The sequence below is a fragment of the Globicephala melas genome, chromosome 4, assembly GCF_963455315.2.
Source record: "Globicephala melas chromosome 4, mGloMel1.2, whole genome shotgun sequence".
NCBI classification, from domain to species: domain Eukaryota; kingdom Metazoa; phylum Chordata; class Mammalia; order Artiodactyla; family Delphinidae; genus Globicephala; species Globicephala melas.
The window spans coordinates 48,147,149-48,160,922 of NC_083317.1; the positions used below are offsets into that span (position 1 = coordinate 48,147,149).

Here is a 13,774-nt window from a genome sequence, read left to right on the forward strand (position 1 = left end):
CCTGTAATTGATATCTAGTCTTATAGAGTTGTGGTCATAAAAGACACTCGATACGATTTCAATTTTCTTAAATTTACCAAGGCTTGATTTGTTACCCAAGATATGATCTATCCTGGAGAAGATTCCATGAGCACTTGAGAAGAAAGTGTATTCTGTTGTTTTTGGATGGAATGTCCTATAAATATCAATTAAGTCCATCTTGTTTAATGTGTCATTTAAAGCTTGTGTTTCCTTATTTTCATTTTGGATGATCTGTCCATTGGTGAAAGTGGGGTGTTAAAGTCCCCTACTATGAATGTGTTACTGTCAATTTCCCCTTTTATGGCTGCTAACATGTGCCTTGTGTACTGAAGTGCTCCTACACTGGGTGCATAAATATTTACAATTGTTATATCTTCTTCTTTAGCTGATCCCTTGATCATTATGTAGTGTCCTTCTTTTTCGCTTGTAATAGTTTTTATTTTAGTCCATTTTGTGTGATATGAGAATTGCTACTCCCGCTTTCTTGTGATTTCCATTCGCATGGAATATCTTTTTCCATCCTCTCACTTTCAGTCTTATGTGTCCCTAGTCTGAAGTGGGTCTCTTGTAGACAGCATATATACAGGTCTTGTTTTTTAATCCATTCAGCCAGTCTGTCATTTGGTTGGAGCATTTAATCCATTTAAATTTAAGGTAATTATCAATATGTATGTTCCTATTACCATTTTCTTAATTGTTTTGGGTTTGTTATTGTGGGTCTTTTCCTTCTCTTGTGTTTTCTCCCTAGAGAAGTTCCTTTAGCATTTGTTGTAAAGCTGGTTTGGTGGTGCTGAGTTCTCTTAACTTTTGCTTATCTCTAAAGGTTTTAATTTCTCCATCAAATCTGAATGAGATCCTTGCTGGGTAGAGTAATCTTGCTTGTAGGTTTTTCCCTTTCATCACTTTAAATATGTCCTGCCACACTCTTCTCCTTGCAGAGTTTCTGCTGAAAGATCAGCTGTTAACCTTATGGGGATTCCCTTGTATGTTAATTGTTGACTTTCCCTTGCTGCTTTCAATATTTTTTCTTTGTATTTAATTTTTGACAGTGTGATTAATATGTGTCTTGGCGTGTTTCTCCTTGGATTTATCCTGTATGGGACTCTCTGTGCTTCCTGGACCTGACTATTTCCTTTCCCATATTAGGGAAGTTTTCAACTATGACCTCTTCAAATATTTTCTTAGTCCCTTTCTCTTTCTCTTTTTCTTCTGGGACCCCTACAATTCGAATGTTGGTGCATTTAATGTTGTCCCAGAGGTCTCTGAGACTGTCCTCAATTGTTTTCATTCTTTTTTCTTTATTCTTCTCTGTGATAGTTTTTTCTACCATTTTATCTTCCAGGTCACTTATCCGTTCTTCTGCCTCAGTTATTCTGCTATTGATTCCTTCTAGAGGATTTTTAATTTCATTTATTGTGTTGTTCATCATTGTTTGTTTGTTCTTTAGTTCTTCTAGGTCCTTGCTAAACGTTTCTTGTATTTTCTGCATTCTATTTCCAAGATTTTGGATCATTTTTACTATCATTACTCTGAATTCTTTTTCAGGTAGACTGCCTATTTCCTCTTCATTTGTTTGGTCTGTGGTTTTTTACCTTGCTCCTTCATCTGCTATGGTTTCTCTGTCCTCTCATTTTGCTTAACTTATTGCATTTGAGGTCTCCTTTTTGCAGGCTGTAGGTTTGTAGTTCCCGTTGTTTTTGCTGTCTACCCCCCGTGGGTAAGGTTAGTTCAGTGGGTTGTGTAAGCTTCCTGGTGGAGGGGACTGGTGCCTGTGTTCTGGTGGATGAGAGCTGGATCTTGTCTTTCTGGTGGGCAGGACCATGTCCGGTGGTGTGTTTTGCAGTGTCTGTGAACTTATTATGATTTTAGGCAGGCTCTCTGCTAATGGGTGGGGTTGTGTTTCTGTCTTGCTAGTTGTTTGGCATTGCTTGTCCAGCACTGGAGCTTGCTGGTCGTTGAGTGGGGCTAGATCTTAGCGTTGACATGGAGATCTCTGGGAGATTTCTCACTGACTGGTATTACCTGGGGCCAGTAAGTCTCTGGTGGACCAATGTCCTGAACTCGGCTCTTCCACCTCAGAGGCTCAGGCCTGACACTTGGCCGGAGCACCAAGACCCTGTCAGCCACACGGCTCTATAACTCTGTCCAGTGTAGTTTTTGCTTTGATAATTCTTATCCACATGGAAAATGAAATACATCCCACAGGATTCGACTGGAGGTGTCACTCGCGCAAGTCACAGGTCTCAAGTGATGCACTTTGGCAGGAGTATCACGCAAATGATGCTGTGTTCTTCCTGTTGCATCCTATCGGGGGGTGCACAATTTCAATTTGTTGCATTCCTTGTGATGTTAACTTTGTTTACTTGATTCATTTGATGAAGATGGTCTCTGCCAGATTTCCTAGTACTCAGAATCTAAGATCCAGTTGCTAAGTGGGTTCCTTGCTTTGGGATGTTGCAGTCCCTCTTAGTGGATAAACCTGAGATGATGGTGGCTTGGACGAGGGTGGCAGAGGTGGTAAGAAGTGGGGGATTCTGGGGAATTCCCTGATGGTCCTGTGGTTAAGACTCTAAGCTTTCAGTCCCGAGGGTGCAGGTGTGATCCCTGGCCAGGTAACTGGAGGCTCTTGGGAAGAACCTGCTTCTTAACTCATTAAGGTTGTTGGCAGAATCCAGTTTCTTCTGGCTATGGCTCCAAGGTCCTGTTTCCTGGCTGGCTGGAAGCTCGGAGCTGCTCTCTGTTCCTACAGGCTGCCTGGACTTCTTTTTGTGTGCCCCCAAACTCCTCACGCCTCAGTATCATTTCTTGAGTATTCATTGCATGCCAGTGAACATACTCACATTTTACATGTGTCATCTCATTTAATTCTGACAACACTATGAGATATTACTGTTATTACTCCCATTTTACAGATGAGAAAATCAAGGTTTAAAGCATTTAAGTAACCTGTCCAAGGTCACTCAGCTAACAGAGCAGAAGTCTGAACTTAGGTCAGTCTGACCAGAATTTATACCCCGAGCAATCATGCTATTTACCATCCCTGGAGATACTCACTGTGACTGACGTCTGTTTGCGAGATGTTTCAGAGGAGGTTCAAGGGCTGAATGGACTAGTTAGATGATTTTTAAAGCTAGTTTTGGACATTCCACTTGCCTATTCATTCATGCATTTGTTGAGAACTACTGTTGTAAAGTGTGATGCAAGACAAGTAAGACGCTGGGCATCAATTAAAAAATGAACTCACAGAATAGGGAAAGAGGCAGGTGTACATTTGCATATGACTAAAGAAGGCAGGATGAAAAGCAAAGCACCTGAGGGTGGCTGGGCATGGCGCCCTGAAGCCTGAATTTGTAAAAAGGCTACCTTGTAAACCCCACCTCAGTGGTAGATTTAGAGCAGGAAATCCTACCCAGATCCAGGGAAAGCAGAGTAGGCCAGATTTAAACCCCATGTCAGGAGGATGACTCAAAGATTCCTTGAGATAGATTCTTGGAGAGAATCTATGACTTTTTTTTTTTTTTTTTTTTTTAACCAGCCAGTGGGAACCTGGGGAAGATTCTTCAACAGAATCAACAGGTAAATAAAGTTGAGCAGTAATGAAGGAAGTTATCAGCAGTGGAATAATCAGAGAAAAACTGGAGGGAGGAATCTCACTTTGCTGTAGTCCAGATATGAGATAACAAAGGAGTGAACCATGGAAGGAATAGAATGAAGGGGAAAAAAGGAAGAGATCAAAGTTAAATTGATGAGACTAGACTCCTTATGGGATATGGGTGACAAGGGAAGTGTAAATAAAAATCAAAACTCAATTTTCAAGCTTGAGAAGAGGGAAGTTAAAGAGATGGAAAAGGAGGTTTTTTTAGTAGTATAGACAACATTGATTTAGTTTGAGTTTGAGGTGCTGAACACTGTTACCTGGTCATCCTAATGAAAATATTCCACAGACAACTAAAAATACACTCTTAGAACTTTGGAATTGGGTCAAGGTCAGAGGTTTAGCATTGGAAGTCATTTACATCCTTATACCACTCCTGCTATTGCTTGTAGAACAGCAACGTCAGAAATTCCTGGGAGGTTTTAGAAATGCACAATCTCAGGCTATTCCTAAGGACTGTGGAATCAGAACCCACATTTTAACAATATCTCCCACGTGATTTGCAAGTACGTCAAAGTTCAATATCTCCCACATGATTTGCAAGTATGTCAAACTTTGAAAATCACTGTTCTATATAGAGGTGATAGAGACATGGCTTATAGCTGAGATAAGGAGGATACATAGGTGGACATCCAAGGATATATCTCTATTCCACATTTGAGAGACAGGATAACAAGTAAGCAAAACATAAGAGGAAGAGGGTAAGAGGAAAATCGAAATAAAAATTTCAAAGGAAGAAAGAATTCAAGAATGGGAGGATGGCCAAAATTCCCACAAAGAGGTTTAAAAGGATAAGAACTGAGAAAACTCTACTGGATCTAGCAATTAATTGCTAGATCACCAAGAGAAGTTTCAGTGGAATGGTAAAAAGAGGACCGAAGCCAGTGAAAGAGAATAAAGACTGTGAGTGTGGTAGAGAAGTCAAGAATATGAGAGCACATTAATCTGATAAGTTTTGGAATTAAGAGAAGAGTCTGAAAAGTAGCCTAGAAGATATAACACAGTCAACAGAAGATGTTGTTTGGGAGTAGGGAAATCTTGAGCTTGTTTGTAAGCAAGAGGCAGGGCACCAATATCAGTAAAGAGGCAAATGTAAAAGATCAAAGGCTTATGGAATATGGAAGCGACCAGATGATGAGCACTGTCTGAAGTCAGAAACATGTTCCTTGGTAAGAACAGAAGAGAGTTAAAACTAAATGTGGGATGAAGAAACAGTGAGCTGACGGCAAATAGCCTAAATTTTCTTCAGTATTGCAGAAACCAGGATGGATTGGGATACGAAAAGAGTCAGGGTCAGTAGCCAGGATGCTATTCCCAGGATGCAGGGTAAGGTAAGGAGTGTCTGGATTGGAATCATTGACATGGAAATGGAGAAGCAGAAGATAAAGATACTAATATGGGTACTTCTCAAAGGCAAAACCAATGTAACTCAGAGCCTCAATACCTATAGGAAATGAAGAATTTAAAAATTCATGAAGTTTCAAATTATGGAGAGTGAAAATTATGATACTTCAGAAAGTAATAGGGGAACTGATATTTCAAGAGAAAAGTAGGAGTTCAATTTTGTTCTACGTTTGAAGTAATGGTAAGGCATAAAAGTGAAAATGCTAACATTTTACTGTTTATTCATTCAGTATAAATTTACTGAAGGCCTACTATGTGCCAGATGCTGGCCCGGGGACTGAGGAAACAATGGTGGATTAAGATACCCATGGTCCCTATCCTCACAGAGCTTAAAATTTACATGGAAAGACAAATGCGTAACAAGGCATTGGGCTAAATCAAGTGAGAATTTCCAGACATCAAAAATATTCACTTCTTAACAACTTGGGATAAAGAAAAAAAAAAAAGGCAAGAGTCAGCCCGGGACCAGCCAAAAAGGAGGGCCCTCACTGTACATTAAGAGCAAGTAAGTACAATGTGAACGTGTTAGAAAATGTGAAAAGAAAATTCTAAAAGAATCATAAAGCTTTAATAAGTTGGCAAAGGAGTGAGAACTAAGGCAATCTTGAACACTTTAACAAGCTGGAAACATGGGAAGGAAAAAATATGCTATTAATGGTGAAATAAATTGTGGTTTTAACTCTTCATCTGGGCCAATCTGGAAAGCTTTCTTTTGACCTTAGATATATTGAGGACAAACATGTACATTCTTCCTTTCAAAGCCCATTAAGAATAAAAACTGTAAATTAGGTACATCTACTCTCCAAAGAATGTGAACTCAGAAAAGGCTCTAAAAACATGGGAGAACCATATGGACCCTATGCAAATAGGAATGGAAACATACAACCAAGGATAAAGTGACTCATTAATGTTTCGAAGCTTAAAACAAATAAAACAGAAAACAGAGGTTTTCTCATTAGAAACTCACCACAAGAGAGCTTTGATATATAAAGTCAAAGTATAGGGGCTTCCCTGGTGGTGCAGTCATTGAGAGTCTGCCTGCCAATACAGGGGACACGGGTTCGAGCCCTGGTCAGGGAAGATCCCACATGCCGCGGAGCAACTAGACCCATGAGCCACAACAACTGAGCCTGCGCGTCTGGAGCTTGTGCTCCGCAACAAGAGAGGCCGCGACAGTGAGAGGTCTGCGCACCGCAATGAAGAGTGGCCCCCACTCGCCACAACTAGAGAAAGCTCTCACACAGAAACGAAGACCCAACACAGCCAAAAATAAATAAATAAATAAAATGTAAAAAAAAGTCAAAGTATAATGTAAAGAAACCTTTCCAATAACTTGCACTTGCACAGTAATATGTAAATTACTAAATGATGCTATACCAACCAATGTGAAATGATTCTGTTTTAAAAAAAAACAGAGACTTTACACATAGTGCCAAATATTAGAGTTAAATGGATTAAAATGACATCAGTTGATGTTCCTGTAGCAAGCCAAGGGCATTCAGATTCCAACAGTTTTGTCAGAATATGCTCCTGAAGGAAAACTTGAGCTGTACTAATCTTCTAAGGAGGAATCATTCCCTGTAACTATTATTGCTTACTCTAACCTACTGGATTAATCTAAATTCTAAAAAATACCATCTACATAATCATATGAGGGTGGATTTCTCCAATTCTGCATCTAAGTACACCAATTGAGTTGTTCTGGTGGATTTATTTGGGTGCTTATAATATGTACAGTATTTCCAGAGCTTTTAAATAAGGACTATTATTTTTTCTCAAATGTCAGCTCTTTATTAACTGTTCTAACTAGGGAGAAAGGAGGGATGGGTAAATAAAATTCACAAGTACTCCAAATGCTTCTTTTTGTCATTACCATTTAATTCTTCCCCTTTAGTCATGTCCTAACAATTCCCTATTTCTGTCAAGGATACTTTGATCCTCCCACACACTCACGTTTGAAACTTGGCAAGCATCTTGACATGTTATTATTGAATCTTTTAAAAAACTTCATTCTAGGTAGAATTATTTATTTTAAATATTGTGATTTGATGGGCATGACTCCATCTATTTGATGAGAAGAGCAGAGCCAGGGTGTATGGGCAAGGGGATGAGAGGGTGAGGTATATACATTGTCTGAGTAGCTTGGGGCCTTCAAGTCAATTGCCTTGGATAAAATTCTAACTCTATCCGGGCAACTGTTCCTCTACCTTCTTCATATTCATTATCTCCTTGTGCTGTCAAACCGTGGCAACCTCTATCAATTAGAATCAATCATCAGATAAGTCGTTTCATGGAGGGGTCAGCAGAACCAAGTGAAATTGAAGAAAAGGCTTGAGGACAGGGGAGGAAATCGTATCCAAATCCTGCTATATGAATTTGCAAGTTACTGAACCTCATGGATTTATCAAGCAAGTTGAGTAACCATTAAAATCAGCTACATTTTGTTACAAGAGTATCAGGTCTCCATCCTTCCCTTCTACCCTTCCTGCCCATCCCCTCCCCTCCATTCTTTGTTTTCCTTCTTTCTTTCTTAGTAAGAGACTAAAAAAAGGAAAAGAAAGCAACCCTTAAGTGTTTGTTTTCTCAGCACTGGCACCCTGTGAACCCATTAGAAACTGAAGTTATCACAAGAAAGAAAGTTCTTTCAAGAGTCCATTTCCAAACAAAGTAAGTTATGGGTTTAGTAGTGGTTGAAATAAGGAATAGTTCAGATTCTTTGAAACAGCTCAAAATTACTTTTCAAAAAATTTAGTTTTGGCATATCTTCTACATACTTTTTCCAAGAATTTCTTCCTTCAGAACTATGGACATGTGAAAGAAAATTTAAATTTTTTCTTTCTTAGTTTAGACTTCTTAATCAAAGTCATATGAAAGGTACTTCTGAGAACTTACAAACATTTTAAAGCTCTTTCTTTTCTGTTCACTTAAGACAAATAAAAAGAAATAAAGCACTAAAAAATAGATATAAAGCAAAAAAAGTACATGAAAATGTTTTCGATATCTTTAGTACAAGGGAAATACATATTAAAATGGTAATGAGATATGACTACACTAGAATAGCTAAAATGAAAAATGTTGATGACACAAAATGCTGGTGCAGATGTGGAGCAACCAGAACTCCCATATACTGCTTGTGGGAATTTAAATGGAAAAATTAGGCCAAAAAAAATCAAATATACATCTTCCCTGTGACATAGCAATTCTACTTTTAGGTATTGATCTAAGAGAAATTAAAAGATATATCTACAAGAGTCTTATACAAAAATGTTTATAAAATTTATATTCAAAATAACCAAAAAACAAGACACAATTCAGGTGTCCACCGTCAAGAAAATGGATCAATAAATTCTGAAATATTCACATAATGGAATACTACTCAGGAATAAAAAAGGAATGAACTATGTATACTTGCAATGTCATGAATGAATCTCAAAAAAACATGCTGAATAAATAAGATAGACACAAAAAGAGAACATACTTTATGATTCTGTTTATATGGAATTCTAGAGTGGCCAACTCTAGTACTTTCTGGAGTAATGAAAATGTTTTATGTCTTGATGGGGTGTACAGTACATGGTTACACACCTTTTTTTGTAATTGATTAAATTGTACACCTAAGATCTGTGCATTTTACTAGGTTTAAATTATTCCTCAATAACAAAGTTTTTTATGTAAAAAAGTAATGAAACAAATCTTAAACATTTAAGTCACTTTGAGTATTTAAAATTAAAAAAAAATCTTCTAAAATAAAAACTCCTTGGTTAAAGCTTGAAAATTTTGATTGTCAGATGCAAAGTTTTGAATTTTGAAGCTACTGTAGTAAATACTTATGAAAAGCAAATATCATCTTATACCCAGTTTAGAATCATGGTTCAGCATTTATACAGTGCCCAGCACATAGACAATGCCAACTACATATGCTGGATGGATGAATGGCAGTAATTTAAAAATAAACTTAGGTTTTTCTTATTTTGTTCTGCCAAAGAAGATGGTAGCTTCATTTCCAACTGTGCTTTTCCTTGACCTACATTTCTCCATGTGTTCCTCCCTCCAGTTTTCTAAGTCAATGATCCCTAAGCTTAGGTGAAGTTTCTGATTCAGTAGGTCTGGAGACCTGAGAATTTCCATTTTTTATAATTTCCCAAGTGATGTTTATTGAGGCTGACGCTGCTTAGTTTAGGGACCACACTGAGAGAACTACTGTTTTAGCACTTCGTCAACTGACAGATCAAAGATCCATCGTTTTCAAACCAAAGATGAAGCTTTGCAACTTTTAACAGTCTCTACTAAGTGCTTTCAACCTCATCCTCTGATTTTTTTTTTTTTACACTTATCACTGATAACCCCACTTGCTATTTGGCTTATTTTCCTTTCTAGTTTTTTCTTCAGAAAGAAAAAAATACTTGCATGTGTTTTCTATTCAGATAGGTGATAACTCCCTGAAGGGTAGGGATCCTGACTAATGTATCTTCATTCCCCTTACACCTAGATCAGGCTCTACAGCTAATAGCTGATCTGTAAATACTGATGCTCCTGCCATTTACACATTCTTCTAAAGCATGTGCAGATACTATTGAAAGCAAGTGCCAATTTTCAGATAAAAAACAAAATTTTCCATAATGGTGAACTACCTGTCATTGGGACAGTGACTTGGCAATGTCCAGTCATGGTGAGGGTTGATGAGGAAGCCCCAGGACAGGAAGACTGAGCTTGGTGTCAGAGTGCCAACCACCAGCTGGAGAGGTTTGCGAGATCGTGCTTTACCTGCGGAGGTAACAGACAGGTTAATTCTCGTTAATATTTAGTGTATTTTCTTTTTTAAAAATAATTTTTAAAATATTTATTTATTTGGCTGCACTGGGTCTTAGTTGAGGCATGCGGGATCCTTAGTTGAGGCATGCAAACTCTTAGTTGTGGCATGTGGGACCTAGTTCCCTGACCAGGGATCGAACTGGAGTCCCCTGGAGTGCAGAGTCTCAGCCACTGGACCACCAGGGAAGTGCTTTATGATTTGGGTAAAATAGACAAAGGTAATTTAGCAAGAGATGAAGAATGTGAAAGCATTAAGTTCCTTTTCTTTTTATATAGTGCACAAATATTAATAATGGTTTGCCCATGAATTTAAGCAGGAATCAAATGAAATACCCTTTTGAGATTTATGTGTGTGTGTGTGTGTGTGTGTGTGTGTGTGTGTGTGTGTGTGTATACTCATATAAACTATATACATTCCTAGTTTTTATTTTCTTGCGAGTCAGGGATGAATATGGAGGTCTTGGCTATTATCAATGAAATAAACACACACACATATAGGCATATATATACATATATATACATATATATATATATACTCAATTTTCTTTTACAGACAAAATAAATTATGCTTTTTCTTCCCCTGGGACTGTGAATTAGTGTGAAATAACACCTTAGAAAAGAAAGCTTACCATGTAGGTTGCAGGTTATAGTCTTTTTTAAAAAAAACTATTTGGAAGTGTAAAATCCCTTGTGAGACCATTGTAATAGCCTTTTTTTTTTTTACAGTGAGTATCTAAATGGAAAAGGTGCACACATTTTTAATACTGCTGGAAGAGTACGAATAATACAGGAAGCACAGTTATTCTGATAAGACTAACTGGATTGGGGCAATGCTAAAAGTGATGCTGATATACCATTCTATATTCTTTTCAAGTATGTGGTGGGGGTGCAGACATTTGCTTTTTCAAAAATATTTGAAATTGCAGGCATGGGAGGAGAGTGAAAAAGAGGAGGGAAGATTTTCAACCATGGAAACCAACACTGGCTCATAAAAGAAATCAGGGTACAATCTAATAGGATTAATTAAAAATCCAATGGGACCTAATAAAATTATGCAGCACTAATGTAAAACATATATGCTTTGTATTTCCATTAATTCTCTTTTTCATTTCATGATACTACGTATATTTGCTATAAAAAGAAATTTTATCTTCATCTACTGTAGTGTGAGCCAAACAGCAAAATGTCCTGTGACCTTTAGAAGGTGGGTAGGAGGGTACCCCTTGTATGAGCTTAGCTAAGGTTATCTGAACCAAATACCCTTGAAAATTGTGCCATGACTGTTGCTTCTGTCAGATTTAAGTTGTATAAGTTGTTATTCTAGCGGAAAAGCCCTCTGAAACAAGAATATACACAACCTAGTGGTGGAAAGTTACTTCACTGTGACATAGATGAATTTTTAAAAGATATCTTAAATAATTTTCAAAGATGGTTATTGTTTAATTACTTGCAAACATGCAACTATACTTCTCTGAAAATCTGTCCAGATCCACCTGCAACAGTACCTTATCTATGATTCAAAGGGTTCAAGTTTGGCCCCCAAGGAGGGCAGATTAGAATCTGAGATAAAGGTGGGGGACACGGGTAGCTTGAAAAAGCCCTGAGGTGATTCTGATAAGTCTTTTTCCACCCCTGCGTTGATTTTCACGTAACACAGCTGTCTCATTTTATAGATGAAAAACAAGGCCCAGAGTAGTTTCAAGGTTGTCCAAGGTTAAGATTCAAATCCAGGTCTCCTGAATTATAATCTACTTTTCTTTTTACTATATCACTGGCTTAGCTCACAATGTATGAAGATAATGCCACTTAGAGAAAAAAGGTACATTTTTTTTCCCCAAGGAACCTAAGGTTTACATGACTATCAAATAATTATTTCACTAAGTTTGGATCTTACTTTAAAAATGATTAAATAATTAAAATTTATGTGGCAGATACAAATATAAAATGAATGGAAGCTAATCCATGACTCATTACATCACTCTTAAATGCAGATTATAAAAACAAAAATTATATCTGTTGCCTGAAAGGAAAAGTGGGGTATTATATCCTGAGTGGGATGAAACAATTTCCTGTGTTGGTCATCATACTGAAAAATAATCTCTAAGGCCAGCGTCACAGAAGCCCCCAAATGAAACGAAGTTATAAAATGCTATTAAGTTGTAATCACTCTCTTGACCTTCCTTACTTCTTTTTGTATATTTGTTTTATAATCATATTAAGAAAAAGTTCAGTGACTATGAAGCCAGAATCCCATAAAACCATACTCATGCTTCCTGACTTTATTGTTAAATATTCTGAAATAGAATCTTGAAATATTGATGAGAGTACATTTCTTTTCAAGTGTATGGAAAGCTGCCTGGACGACTACCATTAGTAAGTTGTAAGTACTGATTGAAATTTTCCTTGCACTTCGGGATAATATAAGAGGTCAAGGAAAAGGATCTGTATTTCTCAAAATACTTGACCATTTATTGCTTCTCTAAAAAGAAAAGAAAACCAACAGAAGGAGGGGAGGGGATAGTGGCAACTGATTTCTGGTAACCAGGCATGGCTAATACACCTAGGAGACAGAATACAGAGCTGCAAAGGGCGCCTTTGTTCAGTGTATGTGAATATCTGTACGTTCCCCCAACCCTTCTCATCCCTTTAAGAAAGATCCTTTTTTCTGTGTGGCAACCAGAGTACTGTAAAAGACAAATATGATTAGGAAATAATTATTTTGAGAACAGTTCATATTAGAACATGAAAAAGAAAAAAGTACTATGATCAACTTTATCTAGAGTAGTAAGATGTGACATCAGATGTTAAAAGCATATTTATAGTTCTATCAGTCCTTCGTAATAGCAACGGCTTCCTTATTTGATCTGAGAAGAAATTTTAGCAGTGAAATTGGGACAACATAGGATTTTTTTGGGGGGGCTGTGTTGGGTCTTCGTTGCTGCGTGCGGGCTTTCTCTAGTTGTGGCGAGTGGGGGCTACTCTTCGTTGTGCTATGCAGTGTTCTCATTGTGGTGGCTTCTCTTGTTGCGGAGCATGGGCTCTAGGCACGCGGGCTTCAGTAGTTGCGGCACATGGGCTCAGTAGTTGTGGCCCATGGGCTCTAGGATGTGTGGGCTCAGTAGTTGTGGCGCGCGGGCTTAGTTGCTCCGCAGCATGTGGGATCTTCCTGGACCAGGGATCGAACCCATGTCCCCTGCATTGGCGGGCAGAACGGGCCCATCAGGGAAGTCCCGGGACAACATAGGATTTTAATCTTCCTTAGTCATGCAGAAATGTTTCTACTTTTTTATACATATGGTATCTACTTTCCTGTTTTAAGTCTCCCTAGCCCTGGGAAGATGGGTGTTGCACTGCTGTTTTATGAAAGAAGTCCTATTTTCTATGTTTGACTAAATACAAGAGATTTAGAAGGAAGAGGTGTAAATAAAATCCAAGTTCCAACCCATTTAACACACACGTAAATGAGTTATGCTTTTGAAATGTCAACAGTTTCCTTCAGCAAAGGTTAGACATCAAATTTTGCCCTAAAAAATCTGAAAGGCACAAGAGCGGGCTTTAGTTCACACATTACAAAATAGAGACAGGCCAACAGGATTTAACTCTAAATGAGCACTTGCTCTGGGCCAGGCCTGTCCTACGTGTTGCGTATTTGTGGACTCATTTAATCCTCACGCAGACCCTACCATACGTCAGAATGAAGGCACAGAGAGGTTCAATAATTTGCCTCAATCCCTGCAGTTTGTTCTGGTGAGGCTGGAAAAGACCCCAAGAGCCTCTCCCACCAGGCTATGCTACTCCCCAAGCAGGGTTGTGTTGACGGGGGTCTGCTGGGCATGGTACATCTTCTAACCTATATTCCTGAGACATCCCCAAGCCACGTGG

At 38.2% G+C, this 13,774-nt stretch overlaps 1 protein-coding gene across 18 annotated transcripts in view; it reads right to left on the reverse strand.

The window, feature by feature from the left end:
- The window catches only part of ABI3BP (ABI family member 3 binding protein), a 262,547-nt gene that overhangs the window by 156,642 nt on the left and 92,131 nt on the right, over window positions 1-13,774 (reverse strand). For all 18 annotated transcript variants that reach the window (XM_060297984.1, XM_060297993.1, XM_060297987.1 and 15 more), the window contains one exon: window positions 9,712-9,844. In XM_060297984.1, coding sequence (XP_060153967.1) covers window positions 9,712-9,844 — 133 coding nt within the window. The remainder of the gene's footprint in view (window positions 1-9,711; window positions 9,845-13,774) is intronic.